The sequence below is a fragment of the Staurois parvus genome, unplaced genomic scaffold (assembly GCF_062004578.1).
Source record: "Staurois parvus isolate SC_StPar_1 unplaced genomic scaffold, SC_StPar_1.0 ptg000422l, whole genome shotgun sequence".
In the NCBI taxonomy this organism is placed as follows: domain Eukaryota; kingdom Metazoa; phylum Chordata; class Amphibia; order Anura; family Ranidae; genus Staurois; species Staurois parvus.
The window spans coordinates 5,314,288-5,338,178 of record NW_028318218.1 but is presented as its reverse complement, the minus strand read 5'-3'; the positions used below and the strand labels follow the sequence as shown (position 1 = coordinate 5,338,178).

General features: G+C 39.9%; 1 protein-coding gene across 2 annotated transcripts in view; it reads left to right on the top strand.

Moving 5' to 3' along the window:
* The window catches only part of PDGFD (platelet derived growth factor D), a 363,209-nt gene that overhangs the window by 166,242 nt on the left and 173,076 nt on the right, over positions 1-23,891 (top strand). For both annotated transcript variants that reach the window (XM_089687280.1, XM_089687279.1), the window contains exon 3: positions 6,220-6,400. In XM_089687280.1, the coding sequence (XP_089543406.1) occupies positions 6,220-6,400 (181 nt within the window). The remainder of the gene's footprint in view (positions 1-6,219; positions 6,401-23,891) is intronic.

Here is a 23,891-nt window from a genome sequence, read left to right as displayed (position 1 = left end):
GCATGCAGGTCAACCCGTTCTAACCGTTTAGAAGTTCTGAGAGTGAAGCCTGGAGATTGCTTGGGAACTTCTGTCAGCTTCTCGATTGGAAGATTTTCTCGGGCTGCGAAGTAATCGAGGTAGATGTGCTGATGAGTTCGTTGAAGAAGTCTGCAAAGTAGAGGTGAGATCTAGTAGATTAAGCTCTGACAAACAGAGTTTAAGAGCAGATGGATTAACGGCATCATATTGAGACCCCTTATACATAAAGGACAGTCTGAAGGGGAACCCCCAGTGATAATGAATATGATTGTCCTGAAGGTTTGGAGATATGGCTTCATAGATCTCCTCTTCAAGATAGTAGTTTGGGAGAGGTCAGAATAAATCCGGGAGGAGTGACTCTGAAACAAAAGGGTTTTCATTCCTAGCTAGCTATTTGCATCACCTGTTCCTTAGTTTTATAATAATGGAATTTCAAAATGCTGTCCCTAGGTGGGTCTGCAGGTGGTCTGCGACCTACGGCCCTATGTATCCTATCTATCTCCAAACGATCCACCGGAACATCAGGGATTATCTCTTGTAATAGGGATAATACAGAGCCATGGAGATCTGTAATAGTCTCAGGTAGGCCCCTAATACGAATATTTCTCGAATCTTACCAAACAGAACCGAATCTTGATCCATGTGGGATGGCTGCAGGGCAGATGGAAACTGTGAAGAGCTGTCAACTGTATCCTCCAGGTCTCCTAGGGACTGCCTCGTGGTCTCATCTGCAGGAGGGGCCGACGCCATCTTGGAAGGGATCCGGCGCTGTGGCTTAGGATCAGCCTGCTGATTAGACCAGACCCGATCTGGAGGAGCCATGGCCACCAATCGCACCCCCACCCCTTCCGATACCTGCAGAGACCAGCGCAGACTTGATGGGCTCTTTCTAGCCGGAGGGAGAGGAGGTGAAGTGTCCAGGGTGAGCGGACCTGGATCATATCGTGGCCATCTTGGTCCGCTCTTTGCATGTGCCCCCTTATTTTTTAAATTTTCAGTAGCATAGGAAAGGATTAGCAACCATGTCAGTTTTTTATTGATGCCTGTGCCCCTGCTTGAGAGCTTTACCCGCTCTCTTTGTCTTTGTCTCTATTATTTATTATTGGTACTAAAAGAAAATCCAAAATTCTAGAGTTGTCACTGGTACAAGAATAAATGGAAAATCTTTCAATGGAGACATTTGTGATGACAACTGTCTAAGAAAGGATTTCCCAAAATCTGGAGAGATTTTTCCTCACCTGTTGGGGCTACAAGACAGGAAGTCAGGGAAAAACTCTCTAATGGGACATAGATTGCAAAAAAAAGAAAAAAAAATAGTTCAACCCTTCCTTAGTCTGTCCAAATTAAAAAAAAAAGGAGTCATTCACACAAGTCCACTGCATTGTGATGATTTACTACATAAGCATTAAATAATAAGTAAACCCTCACTTTGTAAAACAACCCATTCAGTTTAAAAAAGAAGTGAAAAGCAAAACACATGTATACAGAAAGTATAAAAACTTTATAAATACCTCTTTTTTATAAGTGATCACATACCCTCTGTTCGCAGCAACATAAGGAGCTCAGTGAGGAGAAACAGCAGTACATTGGTCTTCCTAGTGAATGGCTGTGCAGTGTGCGTATGTGTGTGTGTGAGGGGGGGGTGTAAGCACTGATCATTGTTTTATCTCCTAGCACAGCGGCCGAAAACTGACCACGCTGTGCTCTCATACCTAGGGTGGTCAGTTTTAACAGGAAAGCAGAGGGACTGGCAGAAACACCAAAGATTTCAACACAAAAGAAGCAATACAAAGAGAATAGAATACTTTTTCGTACAAGTACATGTTACAGCAAGCACATATCAGGAATGTAAAATGTTGGGTTTATATTTTCTTTAAAACTGAAAGGCAATATAATTATTTTGATTGGGTTGCCAATGCACTGCAACCACCCTGCATACTTGTTTTCAGTTCAGTGCACCACAACGCACTGATGGTACACATCTTTTAGGGTGTGGTAAACACACTCAAAATAGATACCAAACATATCAAACCTTAAAATTGTGACCCCCCAATGTCTCCCCTGCCCTGCACTGCAGTTAATCAAACACATATCATGCTTGACTAGCTGCACCCTCAGTTACAGTAACTGAGAAGTGACAGCTTTGAATCTGGAAGTGTGTTACCTAACGGGTTCCTTAATTGCAGGGGAATCAGGGAATGGATGTTCCACAATCGCCTTCTGCTCATACGGTTGGAGCTGTTTACTGTGGTCCAGGGCTCCCTGGAGGAACCGCCCAGGTGGCACCGCATGTGAGGGATGTGGAAGGGACAATACCCCAATAACAGTAATTGTTGCCCCCATTTGCACAGAACTAAAGTACATGAAGTTTCACATGATGGATAGCTCTGCAAATGTTTAATAAATACAACTTATGGTGTTCGTAGTTTAACAAAATTGGTAATCAGCCGAATGATCAGCTAGAGAATAACTGTGACTTGCAGTTTATGAAACAGGGGCAAAGTAAGAAGCAATTATGCCACACATGTTCAGGATGGCAAAGAGCACATATTGCAGAGTAATGAAAAACAGGTTCAGCTGGCATACAACAGGCATACACGCATGCAGGAAAATACAAAACTATACAGATTATGAAAGCTGCACAAACATGGACTCTTCACAGTCCCTGTAGATCAATAAGGGTAACATGACTGCATAGCATAATCTCTAAATAAAACCAGAATAAAAGGTGAGAATCATTACTGTCGTAAAACATTTCACAACACAAACTACTACGGCACTAGCAGTTGCGTACCTACCACATCTGGCACCTGAAGCCGATATATATATATTTTTTTTTTACACCTTCTCACCTTCTCCCACACACAAAAATGGTTTGAAGAAATAAAGCAGTGAAGGGACTTAAACCCTGCAACCAACGTAGAAACTATTTCAGACTGTCAAATGGAAACAATTCGGTGGGTGTGCAGTTGTTGAATTGTTTCCACACACCCCCATTAATACATTCCAACGAGAGAGCACCCTTTGGAGCACCTGAGATCAGCAAGATGGGTGCTGCCCAGTAGAAGGGGGGAACCCAGCAAACATCTCTTCACTTGTCTTCCCTTTTCTCTTACAGACCTGGAAGAGACGTGTAAAACATATGGCTGGGGAAGTAGCTGATGGAACACAGTGTGCACTGCATCAGCTTCATGGGAGGACTGGACATCAGGGGTCTTTTAGACCCTTGGCATCTCAATAAAGAGAAGCTGTCACCAAAATCATCACATAGGGGGCTGTTTGTCTTGTATATGATTAAAAAGTTAGGTTAAAAAACATGTTTTTTTCATTGTAAAAAATTGAAGTTCCACCCAAGTACTTAAAATCACACCCCTAAAAAATGTTGAGCCCCCCCCCCACATCTCAACATAAACTGACATACCAATGTAAATCTTCGCTCCTCACAAGACCTCCTATTTTCTAGCTCCCTGGTCTCCACCTCCCACGCCCGACTGCAGGACTTCTCCAGGACTTCCCCCATCCTCTGGAACTCACTACCCCATTCCATCAGACTCACCTACCCTCCTCACCTTTAGGCGCTCCCTGAAAACCCATCTCTTCAGGGAAGCCTACCCCACCCTCACCTAACAGCCGATCTCCTCCACTCCTCCTACCACTCCATCCCCCACAGTCACTTCCTCCTGTACCACTTTCCCCTCCCTCCTAGATTGTAAGGTCGAAAGAGCAGGGCCCTTGAACCCCTCGTGTATTGCTTTGTTACTGTATTGTCTCATGTTCTGTCCCCCACTATAATGTACAGCGCTGAGCAAACCTTTCTGGCGCTATATAAATACTGTATAATAACAATAAATGCATGCATCTGGGGCACCTACGCACAAAAATGTCTGTTGCACTAAGCATGTTGCTTATCACTGCACATGCCAGAGTAAGAGCAATAATTCTAGGCCGATTATTCAAGTTTAACTCTAAAATGATGACCTGTAGGGGCTTATAAAACATTGCCTTTGGAAAATATCGGGTGCTAAAGTTTGACGCCGTTTCATGTTAAAGTTTGACATGTTGGATATCTATTTACTTGGCACAACCTCTTCATTTATATTTTATCAAACATTGGGTAGAAATTAACTTAATTTTATTTTTGTGTTTCATTTCTCTTTTAATAATTTTTCACATTGTAAACATCATACAAAAAATTTGCAAACCACCTTCAGGATTTCATCCGTCATATAAAAAAAACATGTTCTGTTGGAGAAACCTACTTACACACCATAATTAACACCATACGACATATCTAAATATGAGACTAAATAACTTATAAAATCATGTTCAAGGCCCAGGATTCTTATAACTTTGTTCTGATGGGCTACCATATCTATATAAATACAAATAAATACCCCATCTTTACACAAATAGCCTACTCCAAAAAAACCCAGCATATATTTAAAACAATAATAAATAATTCTACCTCCAAAGTAAAAGGGAATATACCCCTATACCCGGCTATAGTTGCATACATAACATATCAATACTAATAACAAAGGCATATTTTCAATACACTCCAATAGAGAGGTGTTCTCAACAATAAAATCCTGCTACCTGTATTCTAATCACGAGAATGGTAAAGAAGTATATAAAAATGCAACAAAGAAGGAGAATAGAAAAGGAAAGAAAATGGCAACCAGAAGTTGCATCAAATATCACATGAATCCATGTCCATGCAGTTTGCCGGGCGGATGTGGTGAGAAAATGTCTGTGCTTGCTGGGTGGTTTATGGCGTATTGGATGACCAACTTTACTTTGATGAGCGATATGTAAAGAGAAATTTTGTGAGTGGTTTTAGGTACTTTTTTTTTCAATACAGTAATTTTTATACGTTGTTACGCTATGTGGGCCACGTTTTCTTGTGAGTTCTATCGAATAATGGAGATTGTGAAGAGTGGATCGTTTATTCCTAAACGGAGTTGAGCTTCTTGAGGGCAGATCTATGTGATGCCTTTTATGCCAATCAGTAAAATAAGGCAAATTCTTTTGGTGAGTGTGGTGACCATTGGGAGGGGGTTGCACTATATGCACGGAGGTGGTGGATTGAAAAAGTGCACAAAATAAATGAAATATTGTTGATTCAAGTTAATGAAAATATCATGGCTTTATATGTGCATGCATTTATAAACGTTATTGGAACCTGCACAATTTTGTTTTTGAATGTTTATGTTTGATATCTGTATTTTAGCAGGATTTTTATAGCGTCAACAGTTTGCACAGTGCTTTACAAAATTAAGGCGCACAGTTACAATATGATTCAATACAAGAGGGATCAGAGGACCTTGCTTGTTAGGGCTTACAACCTAAAAGGGAGAGTCAAGTGATACAAACGATTATAACTGTAAGGGGATTGATCTGATGGAGAAAATAAAAGCTCAGTTGTTAGGTAGAGGCAGGATGGAGTTCTCTAAAGAGAAGGGTGGATAGAGTTGGAGATAGTTGGACAGGTTGGGGTAGAGAATAGGAGAGGCTTTGGAGAAGTATTGGATGCGAGCATTTGAGCAGGTCTCGAGGGAGCTAGAGAGTGGGAGGTCTTGAGAGGAATGTAGAAAACAGTTTGGTTGGTATTTTGAGGTTTATACATTGGTCACTGCTCCTCCCTCAGCTCACTGATTGGAAAATGGAGGACCTGCAGAGCATTAATAAGGTTAGCCCTATGCTCCCTTTGTGCCTAAAGTCATTGTGACAAGCACTATGGAGAGCAATTGAGTCCTTCCACTCCATCTCCACTCATGACTTCTAAACAATTCAATCAAAAGGTGTTTATTATTTGCCTGGAGTTCTGGTTTAAGAACCATTACTCTTTCTTTGGCAGTATCTCAAATTACCCCAACACCTCATCTTTCTGTGGCCTCCATTGTTTTCCTGTTCCCTTCCATTCCATGGAAAGAGTTAGCTCAGGATTGGTTGCTATGGGTTAGCGCACTTTGCTTGTGGCCCTATTAAATACACCAACCAGTTTTAGGATGTATCTAAAGCCAACAGTTTCTTTTTATTTTTGGATAGAGAATGGCTAAAAGTCCTATCTCTTTCCTACTTGTTCAAAAACTTAAAAAAAAAATGTGTCATTAGGGAAACCTTAAACATATGATAGAGTAATGTAATAATGTAATTTAGCAGCTTGCTGGATATTTGATCTCTCTGGTTGACTTTCAGGTATGACTTTGTGGAGGTGGAAGAGTCTTCGGAGACAAGCTCCGTTGTACGAGGCCGGTGGTGTGGACATAAAGAGGCTCCCCCAAGACTGACATCTAAAAAGAATCAAATAAAGATCACATTTAAATCAGATGACCATTTTGTGGCTAAGCCTGGCTTCAAAGTTTGCTATTCACTTGTGGTAAGTTACTATATTCATTTCTCAGGTAGCAGAAAGTTCAGGGCATGATATGTACTGGATAACCTAAAGAAGCTTTAAATCCTTTGTAGCACAATATTGATATTGCTAAGCATCTTTGAAAAAAGTCCAACCATGATTAAATCTTTTAAAAATATTTTTTTCTTCATAAACATGAATATCGGTGCCTATGTTGAACACAGTGCTGTTTTTCCTAAGCCCTTATGTTGACACTATGCTATGATGTAGCAGTACAACTACACATCCCATAATCCCTGGTGCCAGTAGTGCATGAGTGTACTGGGAGAGTGAGTGAGAGAACTGATCATTCCAAAGAAATGCTGTGCTGATGTACGCTACCTTGCCATGTACTACTGCAGTCCAACCAAAGGGGTTAGTACACCGATTTAAATGACAGAGTGTCAATGTTGTCACCCCATCAAACGAAGTAACTGGACAACTGGATTTTTGTAGCATGTTCTGTGACCTATGGATGTTTTTTTCTCCCTTTTGATACACCTTAGTAGAAATAAAAAGACACGCTTTCATGACATGTTTGGGTTTTTTTCAGGCATTATCCAAAACTAGATATGAAAATCGCTTATTTATATACAAATCTACATAGATATAAAATTTGTCTCCATATAACATGTTTTGTAGAAAAGGGCCCCTAGCATGATTCCCACATAATGTGCCCATACATGTAACAATAAATGATTGATTGATTATTTGTAGATTTAACACAACAAAGAAAACAACAGAAATTAGTTAAAGGAAATGTGTAGTGGTTTTGTACATATGTTCTTTATTTATTATAGTCAGAATTTAAAATTTAAATAATAAAAACAATCTTTCCTTTTCAGTCTAGTAAATATTAAAGTCTAACTCCATATTGTAGTGAACTTTATATACAGTTAGGCCCTTATATATTTGGACACAGGCACAATTTTAGATTATTTCAGGTATTTACCAAAACATATTCAAGCTATATTTATATAATTGATATGGGCTGAAAGTGCACACACTCAGGTTTAATTTGAGGGTATGTACATCCAAATTGGAGGAAGGGTTTAGGAATTACAGCTCTTAAGAGTAGCCATCCTCCCTTTTTCAAGGGACCAAAAGTAATTGGACAATTGAATCACAAGCTGTTTCATGGCCATGTGTAGGCTACTCCTTTCTTTATCAATTAAGCAGGTAAAAGGTCTGGAGTTGATTATAAGTGTGATATTTGAATTTGGAATGTATTGCTGTGAATCTACATCATGCATTCAAAGGAGCTGTCCATACAAGGGAAACAGGCCATTGTAAGGCTTCAAAAATTAAACAAATCCATCAGAGAGATAGCAGCAACATTAGGAGTTGCCAAATCAACAATTTGGTACATTCTGAGGAAAGAAGAATGCACTGGTGAGCTCCGCAACATTAAAAGGCATGGACGTCCACGGAAGACAACAGTGGTAGATGATCGCAGGATCCTCTCTAGGGTAAAGAAAAACCCATTCACAACATCCAGACAAGTGAAGGACACTCTCCAGGAAGTGGGTGTATCATTGTCAAAGTCTACAATCAAGAGAAGACTTCACAACAGCAAATACAGAGGGTTCGCCACAAGGTGTAAACCATTCATAAGCCTGAAGAATAGAAATGCCAGATTAGACTTTGCCAAAAAACATCTAAAAAAGCCAGACCAGTCCTGCAAAAGCATTCTTTGGACAGATGAAACTAAGATTAAACTGTACCAGAATGACGGGAAGAAAAAAGTGTGGAGAAGGCTTGGAACACCTCATGATCCAAAGCACACAACATCATCGGTAAAACATGTCGGAGGCATTATGATGGCATGGCTTCCAGTGGCGCTGGGTCATTGGTATTTATTGATGATGTGACAGAAGCAGCCAGATGAATTCTACAGTGTTTAGAGATATACTGTCAGACCAGATTCAGCCAAATGCAGCAAAGTTGATTGGACGGCGCTTCACAGTACAGATGGACAATGATCCAAAACACACTGAAAAAGCAACCCAGGAGCTTTTGAAGGAAAAGAAGTGGAATATCCTGCAATGGCCGAGTCAATCACCTGATCTCAACCCAATTGAGCATGCATTTCACTTGCTGAAGGCAAAACTAAAGGAAGAAAGACCCACAAACAAAGAACAACTGAAGACAGCTGCAGTTAGATCCTGGCAAAGCATCAGAAAGGAGGAAACCCAGTCTTTGGTAATGTCCATGGGTTCCAGACTTCAGGCAGTCATTGCCAGTAAAGGATCCTCAACAAAATATTAAAAATGAACATTTTATTTATGATTATATTAATTTGTCCAATTACATTTCAGCCCCTGAAAATAGAGGGACTGTGTTCCTAAAATTTGTACTTGATATTTATGGTCAACCCCTTGAATTAAAGCTGAAAGTCTGCACTTCAAATTCATTTGGATTGTTTCGTTTTAATTTATTCTGGTGGCATACAGAGCCAAAAGTATGAAAATTGTGCCTGTGTTCAAATATATATGGACCTAACTGTAGTTTGTTTGGATCAAGGTGGTCCAAACCAATTATTTCCTTCATTAACAAATGCAGCTACTGTGCGGGCTATATAGACTATATGAGGAATTAGTTCCATACAGTATGCAGTGCTGTGTTCCGGCAGCGGGGTGGGGACTTCCTGTCCTGTTCTCAGAATAAAACTATGTTGTGCTGAGTGCTGCTCATTCACAGGAAGTCTTGTATTTAATAAATGAGTACAAGGCTTCTTCGTTCGTCTCCTGAAACGCGTCAGTCATTTCAACCGGATAGTTGTTCCACACGACCCCTGTTGTCTGTTTTTATGGTCGTTTTGTGAGTATGCACTTGTCACTTATTTTCAAATAAATTTTTTTTTACCAGGGTAATGCACGAGGAGAGTGCTCCCTCTTGTGTTTTCTTTTGTCAGTGTTAAGATTCCCCGATCTTCAGTCAGCAAGTGACTGACACCGTGTTTCACTGTGGAACATGAAGATTTGAGCACTGGTGTTGTTTTTACTTTGATTTAGTAAAAAGTTGAAAGCTGTTCCCATTCTTTTGATTCCGTACAAGTGAAAATCCTGTTACTTGGCCTTGTACATAATTGGACATTTAGAGTGAACACAGCTTCACCTCATTTGCTAAACTCCGTAAATGTCCACTTTACAAAATGCAAGTAAACATTCCAGGTAGCAAATTTACTTTGCTAATTATAGTACAAGAGTTCCAGAGTTCCTTGCATTACAACTCAACCTTCAGCCTTGAACTGAGATTATTCAAATTATGGTCTTTTCTGAAGAAAGTTTCATACATTAACTTTTTTTGGTAATCATAAATGTATGTAGATTGGTTCCTTGGCACAACATTTTTCCAGGGCCATACAGCCCTGGCCAAAAGTTTTCAGAATGACACAAATATTAATTTTCACAAAGTCTGCTGCTTCAGTGTTTTTAGATCTTTTTGTCAGGTTGTTACTATGGTATACTGAAGTATAATTACAAGCATGTCATAAGTGTCAAAGGTTTTTATTGACATTTACATTAAGTTTATGCAAAGAGTCAATATTTGCAGTGTTGACCCTTCTTTTTTTAAGACCTCTGCAATTTGCCCTGGCATGCTCTCAATCAACTTCTGGACCACAATCTGACTGATGGCAGCTCATTCTAGCATAAAAAATGCTTGGAGTTTGTCAGAATTTGTGAGGAGTTTTTGTTCACCCGCCTCTTGAGGATTGACCGTAAATTCTCATTGGGATTAAGGTCTGAAGAGTTTCCTGGCCATGGACCAAAAATGTTGATGTTTTGTGTCCGAAGCCACTTAATTATCAATGAATACCAAAGATAGTAAGGTCGGCTGCACTCCAATCAATCCACTATATTAGGCATACAAGAAAACCTAATGACAAAGAAAGGAAATACAGTGGAGGAAAAGCATGTAAACGCGTTTCACGCTAAGAACAGCGCTTAATCATTACCTACTGGACACGTGTTAGTGGTATTGGTTTTTAAACACTAATAACAGCGGTTTCTCATAATCAACCTCAGGTCCACCTCCTGCTACATTTGGCTGGATCACAAAGTTCGGCTCAAGAACAATGTGTTCATCATACCACACATATAGCAGACAGGATCCAAACACCAATCCAACTCCACAAAACCTGTGAGCCCACAAAATGTACAAGGATCCATATGCTAAACAGTGGGAAATGATGAAGTAAAATAAGATGGAAAAAGAAAAAAACAAATGCAATAGTATCATAAAGATAGTAATAATAATAATAAACACTACAACGTGCATGTATGCATATATAATCCGTCTCTAAATTAGAAAACGGAAAAAACAAAAATATGTATGTATATATATATATATATATATATATATCTCAAAACAGTGATATGACGTCCCTACACTACCTCCAATGACTCCAATATCAATATAACCCATAAATAGAGAAATAAAGGAGTCAAGAAGATAGACAGGGACACCAAAATATATGGAAAGACCAGTACAAACAATGCAGTAGATGTTAATGAAGCATACACAGGCCTGTATAGTTTGGGCAACACCACTTGGCAGAGCCAGTGGGATTGCACTCATAATCTTTTTAATCTGTCTTTAGAGAGGACATTTTGACCACCACTGTAAATCCGGCCATAGATGGTGCAATTTTCTTTTCTGCAACCACTGCTTGCAGCAAAAAAAATTGCTAAATTCCCCCATAAACACAGTCAGTGGCGTGGAGCTATTGTGTTCTCCTGGAGGGGGAAGCCGTCCTAGCTGGGAGACACAGTGATTATAACTAGCGGCTATAACCACTGTCAATAATCGCATGAAAAATCCGACAGGCTGGTTGTACCCAAGTTGATTAATGGATCAACTTGGGTATTATCAGCCTGCTCATACATGGTTTGAATCTCAGCTGGTCCCTGGTGAACTAGCTGAGATTTGAACCATCTATGACTGGCATTCTTCCCACTGACCTCCAATGTAGGGGGTATTCATCCCACTAAACTCAGATGAATTGGTTTTTATCAAGGGTTCCCTGAGATCTGAACATTATCTCAAGTGTTCTTCTAAGGTAAAAATGTTGAGAAAGGCTGATTTAGACATTAGAGACATTCAGGGAAGCTTTTTTCTTCTTTTCAGCCTGGAAAGCCCTTTGCCAAGATGCTCTGTTCTCCAAAATTAATTGTAATGATTATTATTATTACTACGAGTGCTATGATGAATGCTATTGCATACAATTACTCATGCAAGTGCCCAATCAATCTTTATCATTACTTTATAGCTTTTATTTAATGTACCCCTTTATAAAACCAGCATTTGGCAAGTACCCCCTGGTGCAACTTACCTTATCTCAGGTATGTTTTATTACACTATGTGGCCAACATTTTGTGGACACTTGACCATCACACCTATATCAGCTGCTCCAAAACCATGGTCATGACTGTGAAGTTGCACCTGGAAGCAGGTATTGTTGGTTTGGTTTAGAACCCATTGCCTATTTTATTAGAGCAAGAATTCAGATTGTTCACCTGGAGCTCTCTGTGAAGGTATAATAACACAAAGCAAAGATATAAAATACAGTAACGATTGATAGAAGGGATTTATTATTCCCATAAATTGTTCTGGTTGGAAACTGTTACAAAACACAAGTCATCATTATATCAATAAGAGTTTAATGCTAAGGGTTTGAAATTGTCATACGAGATTGTTCCATTTTCTGCTGTCGATTTTCTGATTCAGTTATTTATTGGTAAATTAGCTTTTGAAAGGCATACAAGTATGAAGTATTTTCTCAGACTCAATTAGGTTGTGTGGATTTGCAGATCTGGCCGTCATCTCAATTTATCAATCATCTTGATATGAGAGGCTGGTTACAATTGTATTTATATTGCAGACCGCTGTGCCTTGTACTTCACAATATAATGAAAAAATAAGCAATGTTTTGAATGTCATTGTACTGTAGCATTCTATGATTCAGATGGGTGAATAATGCCTATAAAGGAATAGAATTTCTGTTAGCAATAATCCTTATTTACAGGGACAAATAAACAGCTGATAGTATGGCCACTCGGGCATTTTCCAAAAGAACTATTTATGACAGTACTTGTGAGGTGGAGGGTGATCCAAAACTGTGTTAATCAGAAGCAGTAACTGTACTTAAAAATGATCAGTACAACAGTACAGGAGAAAAATGTGAAGACTGTAGTAACCTATAGCATCAGGGCTCTATGATTAGGTTTCAGTAGGGGGCAGGGGTGGACTGACAACTCATGGGGCCCCCGCGCAATAGGGGATCGTGGGGCCCCTGTGTCCTCACCCACACTCAAACCAAACCCAAAAAAGCCTATGAAAAAGGTACCAGGGGCATCTCATGGGGCCCCATACTGACCCCGGGCCCTCGGGCAGTGCTCGAGTTAACAAATGGTCAGTCCGCCCGTGGTAGAGGGATGAAACATGTTTCGGTGGAGGGTTTGTTTTCGTGCATGTACTGAACAATACAGTTGATTTTGCACTTTGGAAGTGGTGTATGGGAGAAACGGACCTCCGAGGAGTGAGCACCTGCAAGCTGAAGTGCAGAATGCAGAGGGCGGCCTTGTCTTTTAAAGGTAACCTATATCATCAATCAAATTTTTATTTTATTGTGGTCAGATTAGTATGGGGTGACCACTGGGTACTATTACTCACTGCATTGCTTTGCTGAATACACTTTTACATCTCCGTTGAACCTTGGTTACATAAATGTGGACCATTATGTTTTTTTTATTTCATAATCTGTTTTATTAGAAATATTTTAAAATACAAACAATTACAGATGTAGAACAGAAAAAGAAGGATAATGGAATTATGTACACAGAATGTACAATAACTGGGACAAGTCCACCTGCAAGTACAAAGTACACATAGTTCACAGTTAACTTAGAAAATTAGGCTGTGAACATCACAAAGAAGCAATCCAAATGGAAATACTTGGAGAACATGCTTATTTTAATGCTCAAATCTTAGAAACCTGTGATCCTGAAGGGGGAAGACCGATGAGTACAAACGAAAGAGAAAGCTACAAAAATGAAGCTGCTTCCATCAGTGGAAAAGTGTCAAAGAAACACCCTGGAGAGAGACCAAGATTATTGTCAGCGCTCACTCCATGATATTAGCCGAAAATAAAAAGTTGTATGAAAATATTAGATAGGAGATTCAACAACTCTGAGGCCATATCCAGACCTTAGTCATTGTGGAAAAGCAAAAGAGAAGAAGCTGAATCATAGTTGTACCACTCAGCCACTGTCATGTATCTAACGAGAGAAGAGAGTAGGGAAAAAAATGAAGAGAAATATGAGAGTACATGTTTCCATGTAGTAGGGTACTAATTGTACTAGGAGGGGGGATGTCACCAGCCAGGACATAACGGAGGTGATTAGGTAGTGAAGAGACAGAAAAGGGGGGTAGGAGGGGGGGAGATGGTGAACAAAGAAGAAAAATGGAAACAAAAAAAGAGGGGGGGCGAAGGGAGAGAAGAGGGGAAAAAGGAAAAAGAGGGGGGGCGAAGGGAGAGAAGAGGGGAAAAAGGAAAAAGAGGGGGGGGGGCGAAGGGAGAGGGGTAATGAGAAGAGGCTCCCAAAGTCTGACACGTCTGCACAGGGAAGCTCTAGTAATGGGAACAAACTAACATATAATGTACAGACTATGTTTTTTATGCCTGGGCTGCTATTTAATTGCAGTCCAGCCTTGACTGATGCCAGGGGGTATCCTGCCTTTAAACACCTGGAACACAGCCATGTATTTTCAGCAGAAGGCTAAATCAAAGCAAAAAAGAAAAGTTTCCTGAGGTATGAAAACTGCAAACTATGTCCCACTCTACACATAACCTAACACCCAAGGGAGCTCTAAACCTCTCCAACACTAAATAACATCTTCTTCTGCACACTTCCTTTGCCTTGCACTGAGAGAATGTGCTCCAAAAAGCACACAGTGCTGCTGAAAAAAGGAAGATATTATTGTTAAGACCCTGAGGGCCTTAAAACGATAAAGACATCATGATGCTTGTTTTACATGACTCAGTGGAGCTGTGATATCTGCTACCCCTGTTTCTAAGCTTCTTCTTTTTTCCTAGTTTTCTTGAATTTTGGGTGACCTTTTATCAAGAGCTTACAACATTATTGTCCTAGCTGTTTCTCATTTAAAGGGACTGTCCCTGTTTTGGATCCAAATCCCTTTGCCTTTGTCCTTCTTTTTGGTCTGATATAGAAACCTGTATAAAAAAGGCTGGACAGACTTTCCAGTCACATGATCACTGTGATTGGCTTTTACAATGATCACATGATCAGGAGCCCCTCCTGTCATCTGCCAATCACAAGCAGAGACCAGGAGCTGTTTGTGACAGCTTGGTCACTCCACTGGGAGTGCATTTTCAGCACAAAAACCTCAGCCACCATGGACAGATATGTGGGGAATGTGGGTGTTAAGGCCCATCTCCATGCTGCCTCAAATTATGTATGTGTTACGTGTTACCTAGCAAAAGTTTTAATTACACTGAAGCTTTCATCCAGCATCTAAATTACTGCATTTGTTATTTTGGAAAGCCAGTATAAAGTAACAGCAATGGTGGGAGACAGCATTTGTTGGTTTATGACCAATCATTTTTTTTTTTGCATATTAATTCTTCATGGTCTGTGTAACAAAGAACAAGACAGGAATGTTTTTCTTTTGTCTACAAACTTTGAGCAAGTAGGTGTCCCTTTTTCTTATCTCAAGTTGTGAGGTATGGTACAGTAATGTGATTACAGTGTGCCTGTTTATTTGAGTGTGAGACCTCTGTATGTCATTCCTATACAACAAGGAATTATTTAATGTGGCTGTGATAATACGTCAATAAGCATAAAGTGGTTTACTGGCAATGACCTTTAGGCATTTCATTTCATATTAATGTATAGTGCAACATGGGATGCCAGTGTAGTAGTAGAAGTGCTATGGTAGTATAGCGTATGGTACAGACTTCTTGTGGTGCTTTAGAGTGACAACATTGTCTTTTTTTATTGTGCTGGTGGTTTAGGCCCCATGTATACGGGACACTATTGAACGATGGAAACTGACAGCTAAAAAACGTAGGTTAAAAAACATCTGTTTAGCCGAATTTGCACAATGCGTTTATGCGCGTTTGCGTTTATGTGAGTTTTTTAAAGATAAGCACAGGAGAACCTCCCAAATGCCAGAATGCACTGAAAAGTGGTAATTTATTAACTATTTCAGACTGTTTCAGAGAAATACAGTAAGTAGAAGCAGAGACAGCAGTATGTGTTGAAATTAGCTTAGGTGTGAGTTGCTCATTAACATTTATTTTGTTTCCAAGGGTGGGAGAGGTGTCTGGTGGAGTGAGTCATTAAGGCCACCTGGCAGAGGGTCTTCATGAGGAATTTGAGTTGTGAATGGTCATTACAATGTGTGATAAGCTTGGTAGGAACATCCTGTGTTCAGTGTTTTGTCCATCTGAGTACCTTGAAAATGCTTTGCATGCATTTTTCATGATGAAAAAAGGCTCTGGACAGCATTGGGAACTGGAAGAGTTAAGAAACATTTTGAAATGCAAACACTTATAAACGCGATTTGCCACGTTTATAAGCGTTTTGCTATTGAAACGCTGATAAAATCGGCTGCTGAATGAAAGTTTTCTGCGTTCAAAAAAATTACTGTAAACTCAAATGCCTGTAAACGAAGATGTGTACATGAACACATAGGAAAACATTAGGGTGAGTTCAGGGGCTGCTGAAAAAAACGCTGAACAGCTCCTAAACGTGAATTTATCAGCTGCAGTGTACATGAGCCCTAAGTGGACATCTATTTGCTTATTTCGTTATCAATACAGTTTAGCATAATAAAGCTTTAATTTTTGATATACTGCTTATTGGCCCATCTGTGTCTCATAAACATTTTATGACTGTTATGTGGTTATGGGCCAACATATCATTTTGGATGACCTGGTCTGACTTTTGTACACCATAATATTATGTGAAGGCCATAGTTCCCTATTGAGAGACAATTGGTGCTGAACTAAAAAATGTGCCCTCAGAAATAACTGTATCACCTGCTTATGTTCTTGCGGATATGGATTGTCTGCACACTGTTTTCTTGCAGCCCTGAGGTTCTGAAATAAAAAGCCCACAAGGGACAGCACATGAAGTTTGTATGGTTTTGTTTGTGTGGATCTCCTGTGGGGGTTTTAGTTTACTTCCACAATACAGAAACGCTTTGGTGGTTCAGTTGGCTTCCACACAAACTAGTGATAGTCTGTATGACTATGCTAGAGCCATAACTATGTAAAGGTCCATGGTGGTTGGTGTTCTGTTTCAAGCACCGCTTTATGCATTGACATTCCACCTTTAGACATTGGTTCTATCTGGCCAGTATGGTGGCCTGCTGATTAAATGCCCTCCACACATAGCTCAGTTCTGCAACACAGCTGTTTAATTCAACATAGCTTTTCCCTTTTAAAATGCAGTACATGGGATGTTCACCGATCAATTAAAGTATACAAAAACATAACTCCCAACTGTCCCTGATTTTGAGGGACTGTCCCTCATTTGGAGCAAAGTCCCTCTGTCCTCATTTGTCCCTCATTTCAAAAGCCAATATATTGGAATAGTAGTGGTAAAAAGAGTACTCGTGGTTTTAACCTACCATTTGTTGGGAGGTATGAAAAAGACAGCAATCTTCCTATTCTTATGCCTACTCTGAAGGTTGTAGCTGGAATATGAAGAAGAAGGGAGGGGATGTGTCTAAGGACTAAACTAACTAGCCCCAACATACGGGGAAGCTGGATTATACCATTAACAGACACAGAAATAACAAGTTGTGGTTACATTGAATTGCCACCAGCTGTCAGCACCAAGTTATTAACACATACATAGTGAAACTCAGTGCAACAGAAATATATATACAATAGCTCTTCCAGAACCATGGGGATGATGTGAAAGTTTCTGTGTACTGTGTAAAGCTCTCTACAGCACAATATAAATATTTAATATAAATGTGCCTCTGTTTAAAACTGTAGAAAAAAATGATGACATTAAAAATATCTATATCCCTGTGTGTAACAATAAAAACTTTTTTGTAAAGTTGAATATTATTTCTTGAAAAAGTGCAGTGCAATCACAATATAATCAAAACAAATGCACTACTGACATGCGTTAATGTGCACATTAACTCATGTCAGTAGTGCATATATTTTAATTATATTGTAAGTGTGCTGCACTTTTTCAAGAAACAATATTACAATTGGTGTGGAAACACTTATCAATGCTTGCTGCAATATTTTTTTTTCTTTTTTGTGATAATCATTTGCACTGTCACTGGGTAGCGCGGAGACAACAATACGTTTATCATTTGTTAAGTGGAATGAAACCTTCCTATCCTTTGCAGCCAATTAAGCTGCCATTTTAGCCTCTTTTTATATTTGCTGTTAAAGCGGAACCTCATCCAAAAAGGGAAGCTCTGTTTGTCTGCTCCCTCCTCCCCTCTGCTGTCACATTTGGCACCTTTTGGGGGGAGGGGGAGGGGGAGTGGGTACCTGGTTTTGACAGCTACCTTCTCCCACTTCTGGCTCAGTTTGCTGTGGCGAACTGACCCAGAAGTTTGCCACCCCTTCCCCCGCAGCCTTCTGGGACACTTCACAGGACCCAGAAAACTGGAGCACTCTTCACACATGTGCAGTAGGATACTGGCTGTCAAGCTGCAAGGCTTCACTGCTGGTTTCCCTTAGTCAAAATGGCGGGGCAGCACCTGATAGATGATTGAAGAATTGGCTCGGATGAGGACACCACTGGATGCCTGGTAAGTGCCCTAATATTAAAAATAAGCATCTACAGTATTTGTAGCTGCTGACTTTTATTTTTTTGGGGGGGGCGGAGCTCTTTTTTAACATGGTGCATGTGTGACCAGTCATGACACCAGCCATTTCATGGCTTGACAGTTCAAATGAGAGCGCAAGAAACTGTGACAGCTGTCATTCACAAAATGCTTTCAATGTAACTGTTTTAGGAATCAGTTAACTTTATGGTTTTAGTTCCCCTTTAAGAGGTAGCGGCACCGAATACCAGGAACCACTGCTTATTTATCAAAACAGCTTTTCCGAGTGGTACAATAACAGTTCTGACGTTCATGGTTATATTTGTTCTTGCAAACATCAGATTGCTTTTACCTGGAAGTCATATTTCATATGTTGTGCTTTTTTCGCAAATGAGTTAGATAAATAGTAGCCTCAACACGGAACATTCACAGGCCTTTTCCTGGAAATCTGTTGTCTTCAATAATAAAACAGATGCTGCATTAAGTGAAATATTTACAGACTCATGAGCATGTTTAATAAGGCGATGGAAAAAGCCATCAAGATTTGCAAAATGTAGAAGTGCTTGAGAGCCAATCAAAGTTTATCTGTAATCAGTTGTCAGAAAAAAGGTAAAAAGAAATGCATGCCCTGGGTATACTTTGCTGCATTTTCTTGCCTTGATTTCAGTTCATTGTATTTGTATTCATAGTATTTGCTACCAGTTTATTTTACCCATGTTGTAATGCATCCCAAAGGTGTTCTATCGGGTTGAGGTCAGGACTCTGTGCAGGCCACTCAAGTTCTTTCACCCCAAACTGGATCATCCATGTCTTTATGGACCTTGCTTTGTGCACTGCTGCGCAGTCATGTTGGAACAGGAAGGAGCCATCCCCAAACTGTTCCCACAAAGTTGGGAGCATGAAATTGCCCAACATGTCTTTGTACGCTGATGCCTTAAGAGTTCCCTTCACTGGAACTAAGGGGCCAAGCCCAACCCCACACCGTAATCTCCCCTCCTCCAAGCTTTACACTTGGCACAATGCAATCAGGCAAGTACCGTTCTCCTAGCAACCGCCAAACCCAGACACCGCCATGGGATTGGCAAACATAGAATCATGATTCATCTAGAGTCCAGTGGCAGCGTGCTTTACACCACTGCATCTGACACTTTACGTTGCACTTGGTGATGTAGGGCTTGGATGCAGCTGCTCAGCTATGGAAACTTATTCCATAAAGCTCTCTATACACTGTTGTTGTGCTAATCTGAAGGCCACACAAAGTTTGGAGGTCTTTAGCTATTGACTCTGCAGACAGTTGGTGACTTTTGCACACTATGTGCTTCAGCATGCGCTGACCCCGCTCTGTCATTTTACATGGTCTACTACTTCATGGCTGAGTCGCTGTTGTTCCCAGTTGCCTCCACTTGTTATAATACCACTAACAGTTGATCGTGGAATATTTAGTAGCAAGGAAATTTCATGGATGGACTTATTGCACAGGTGGCAACCTATCACAGTACCATGCTCGAATTCACTGTGCTCCTGAGAGCGACCCATTCTTTCACAAAAATGTTTGAAAGAAAAAAAGGGGGTGCTGTTGCACTTAGGAAAACATTATTTAACATATATATGAAAGAATTTAACTATATATAAGATACCTATATAGCAGCAGTCATAAATGTGAATTCCTAAACACAAAATCTTTTATATTTCAAAAATGGACCGCGCTAAGGTCACAAATAGACAAAATGAACTTTGCAATCTTTAAAATGATAGCGCTGAGCAAAATACAAATACAATATTAATATGCAGTCCCGACATGTGAATAATTGGTGCAATGGCTCTGTATCTTTATCGGTGATACTCCATGCTGCAATGACAAATGCTTCATTGTGTTCACACTGGTGCCCCACATTGATGTAAACTCACCGTCATTTCATGACCACCTATCTCTAGGTAAGTCACACTCGCTTTTTGGGACTATCCCAGTTTGCAATCTGGTCTTGATGGCAGATATTCCTTCGCCCTTATAACCGTGGTTGCTGGTAGTAGCCAATAACTTTCCACTAGATCTGCATCAATGTTAGGCAACTCCTCTCCTCCACAGGCAGTATTTCATATTTTCAGCATAAATCAAAACAAAACCAGACATCCCAGAGTGTAAAACTGTATAAAACTTTAATATGGGGTCAAACAATAGAAATGCCACTCACAAAAACAGTGCCTTTTCTGGCACTAGGTGTATTCAGCTTTGTATATTATGAATGGGAATTAAGATGGCTGCCGCATTCCTGAGGTACTTACTAAGGATGATGTATTGGTCGAAACTAGTCGAGGGCTTATGACATAACTTCCGCTGACGTCACTTCCGGGATTTGGAACACATGCTGGAATGCGGTTGCCTAACATTGATGCAGATCTAGTGGAAGGTTATTGGCTACTACCAGCACCATTTTTGAAATATATATATATAATTTTTTCACAAATGTTTGTAGAAGCAGTCTGTATGCCTAGTTGCTTGATTTTATACATCTTTGGCCATGAAGGTGATTGGAACACCTCAATCCAATGATTTGAAGGGGTGTCCCAATACTTTTGGCAATAACATCTTTTCTGGCCCTGAGTGGCCACACTCACTCCTCCACTGTATTTATGGATGGAGCGATGGTTGCCATCTAGGCTGGACTTCAAACATGCTTGCCTCTGTTCATTTCTGTTACCTGGGGGTTATTTGATTAGTAGTTTTCAAAAGAAAGATAAAAGCTTTTGATATCTGATCATCTCATAGAAGGCAAAAAGGACACTGCATTTCTAGAAAGATCAATAAGCATTTTCTGTACTTGCTTGAAAAAAGAAAAGAAATGGAGCCACCATATCTAAGGACTGGTAAGCTGCAATGTATTCATTTTTGTTCTTGGGTTTAGTTGCTCATTAAATCAGAACTTCACTCTCAAAGTTTATAATACTTACTTGTTTTAAACTTTTTTCTCTTTCGTTCATTGATGGACACAGCTCTTCATATTCTTGACCATAGGGATGTGGTCTGGGCAGTTCATATGTACCTGTCAAAGACAGCCTTCTTACGGAGGATAGACTAGCTCTTTGTGATCGTGGATGGTCCGCGAAAAGGTTTGGCAGCCTCTTCTGCTACTATGGCTTATGCCATTAGGGGTCGTGTGTCTCCCTTCCCTGTCACGGCACACTCTTCCAGAGCGATTAGTGCTTCTTGGCTTTCTGACTCCAAGCATCCATGTCTAAGGTTTGTAAGGTGGCTTCCTGGTCGTCTGCACAGACCTTTACCAAGTTTTATAAGGTTGATGTTCTGTCATCTTCAGGATGCTTGTTTTGGCCAAAAAGTTTTTGTTTGAGGTTTCTGGTTCCCCCTCACTGGGTTATCTTTTTGGGCGTTGATGTTCTTTCTTTTTCTAATTACCCACCCCTCATTGAGGCACTGCTTTGGGACGGTCAAGAATATGAAGAGCTGTGTCTATCAATGAATGAAAGAGAAAACTGGATTTTTTTGTTACCATAAATATCCCTTTCTCTGTGTTCATTGAGCACCCGCCCCTTCTTATTTTCTTTGTACTGTTTTGTGATGAACTGAGCTGCCTATAGCAGAGAGGGGGTGTCCTGCCAGCTAGGACTGCCTATAGGAGGTTCTGTGCTTTGTTTTTTTTATTTTATTTACTTGTTTTAAACTCGTTTTCATGTTTCCTCAGTTACTTCTTGGTTTCTTGCTTAGGCAAATTATGTCAAACATCCCAAGAGTCTTCAGGAGTGGAGGGGTTTTCTCAGCTAATTACGCCCTCCTGCTTGTATGCCTGAACTAAGGGCAGATGGATTCCAGAAAGTCAATGCTACATAAATCATCTGCCCTTACTTAAGATGACCATAAATGCTAGGGTGTGTTTTTCAAAATGATTTCTCAGCAAAATAAAGTATAGAAACATGGATGAATGGGGCAGTTTGCTTTGAATATCAAAAATGAACTAAATAGCATTTTTGCCTTATGGTGCTCAGCTGTAGTGTATTTCTGCTTTAACTGCTTACCGACCTACCTTTGCAGATTTACTGCGGAGAGATGGCTCTTCTGTGTCAGATCATGTACATGTACGTGATCTAGCATTTCTGGGTAGGGAACGCAAACCGCGCTGTCATTTGCTACAGCACAAGTGGATCAGCAGGTTGCAGCCAATGATCTATGGCCAAGACCTGCTGATCAGCAGAGCGAATGACAGAACAGAGCTCTGTGTTGACAAACAACAGAGCTCTGTACAGACAGCAGTGATGTGCTATTTTTCTCCCTTCAGGGAGTAGAAAATAAGCACATCTCTTGGTAACAGCAGCACACATTACACATTGTACACTTGTTAGGCACACAGTTAACCCTTTGATTGCCCCCAGTTATTAACCCCTTCCCAACCAGTGTCATTGGTACAGTGACAGTGTATAGTATTAGCACTGATCACTGTATTACTGTCACTGGTGATGTCAGTGGCAGTTAGTTCCTTCAAAGTGTCAGCTGCACTATCACAGTCCCATTATAGGTCACTGATCACCGCCATTACTAGTATAAAAAAAAAATCCAGTATATATACTGACGTTTGTAGATGCAATGACTTGCACATAAACCAATTAATATACACCCATTGGAATTTTTTTTACCAGAATACATTTTGGCCTAAATTTATAAAGAATATTGATTTTTTTTTGTTGTTCCTGGATATATTTTATAGCAGAAAGTAAACAAAATATAGTTTTTTTTGTAAAATGTGTTGATTTTTTGTTTATATAATAGAAAATGAAAAACCCAGCGGTGATCTATTTGTGTGGAAAAAATTATATAAATTTAATTTGGGTACAGCGTTGCATGACCGCACATTTGCCAGTTAAAGTAGCATAGTGCTGAATAGCAAGCAAAATAGCTTGGTTATGAAGAGGGTAAAATCGTCTAAATTAATTTACTAGGTAAATCTTTTTCACACATTCAGAAAATCGGAAGTGAATGTGGCAAATAAGCAGATTAATACGGCACACCTTTATGTAAATACAGGGCATGTTAGACAGACCTTCATGACAACAAAGACAGAAGGTGAATCTCTTTATTTTTGCATCTTGCATAGAGAGGAAATCCCTGAAAATTAAAGGAATCTCTTGGGGACCCCTAGGTCACCAGATCTATTGTTCCTATTGGAAGATTTCCCCTCTTACTTTTCAGAGGACAACCCAAAATTTGGGATTTTCTTTTACTTTCACTTTCAATGATAATGGTAAACAAGACAAATAGAGTGAATCTCCCTAATGGGCACAGACAACAATAAAAACTGTCAGGGGATCTAATCCATTTGCACTCTATCCAAAACTAAAATAAAAGTTTTGCCTTTAGTCATATTTTAAGTGCTGTTTTACGCTGGTTCGATTTCTCATGTGAATTGAGTCGCACAGAAATGCATGACAAGGAAAATCACATTATATTCTATGGTGCCCATTTACATCAATGTGACTCAGCATGGTGTGATTTCAAAAGAGGTTCTCAGACTACTTTGGTGAGACTCCAGCATGTATTTAGCCCCATAGAATATGCAAGCCACATCCAAAATTGCATCACAGTCGCACTACATAATTGCACCAAAAATCACATCAAAATCGCATTGCAGTAGTGTGAATGGAG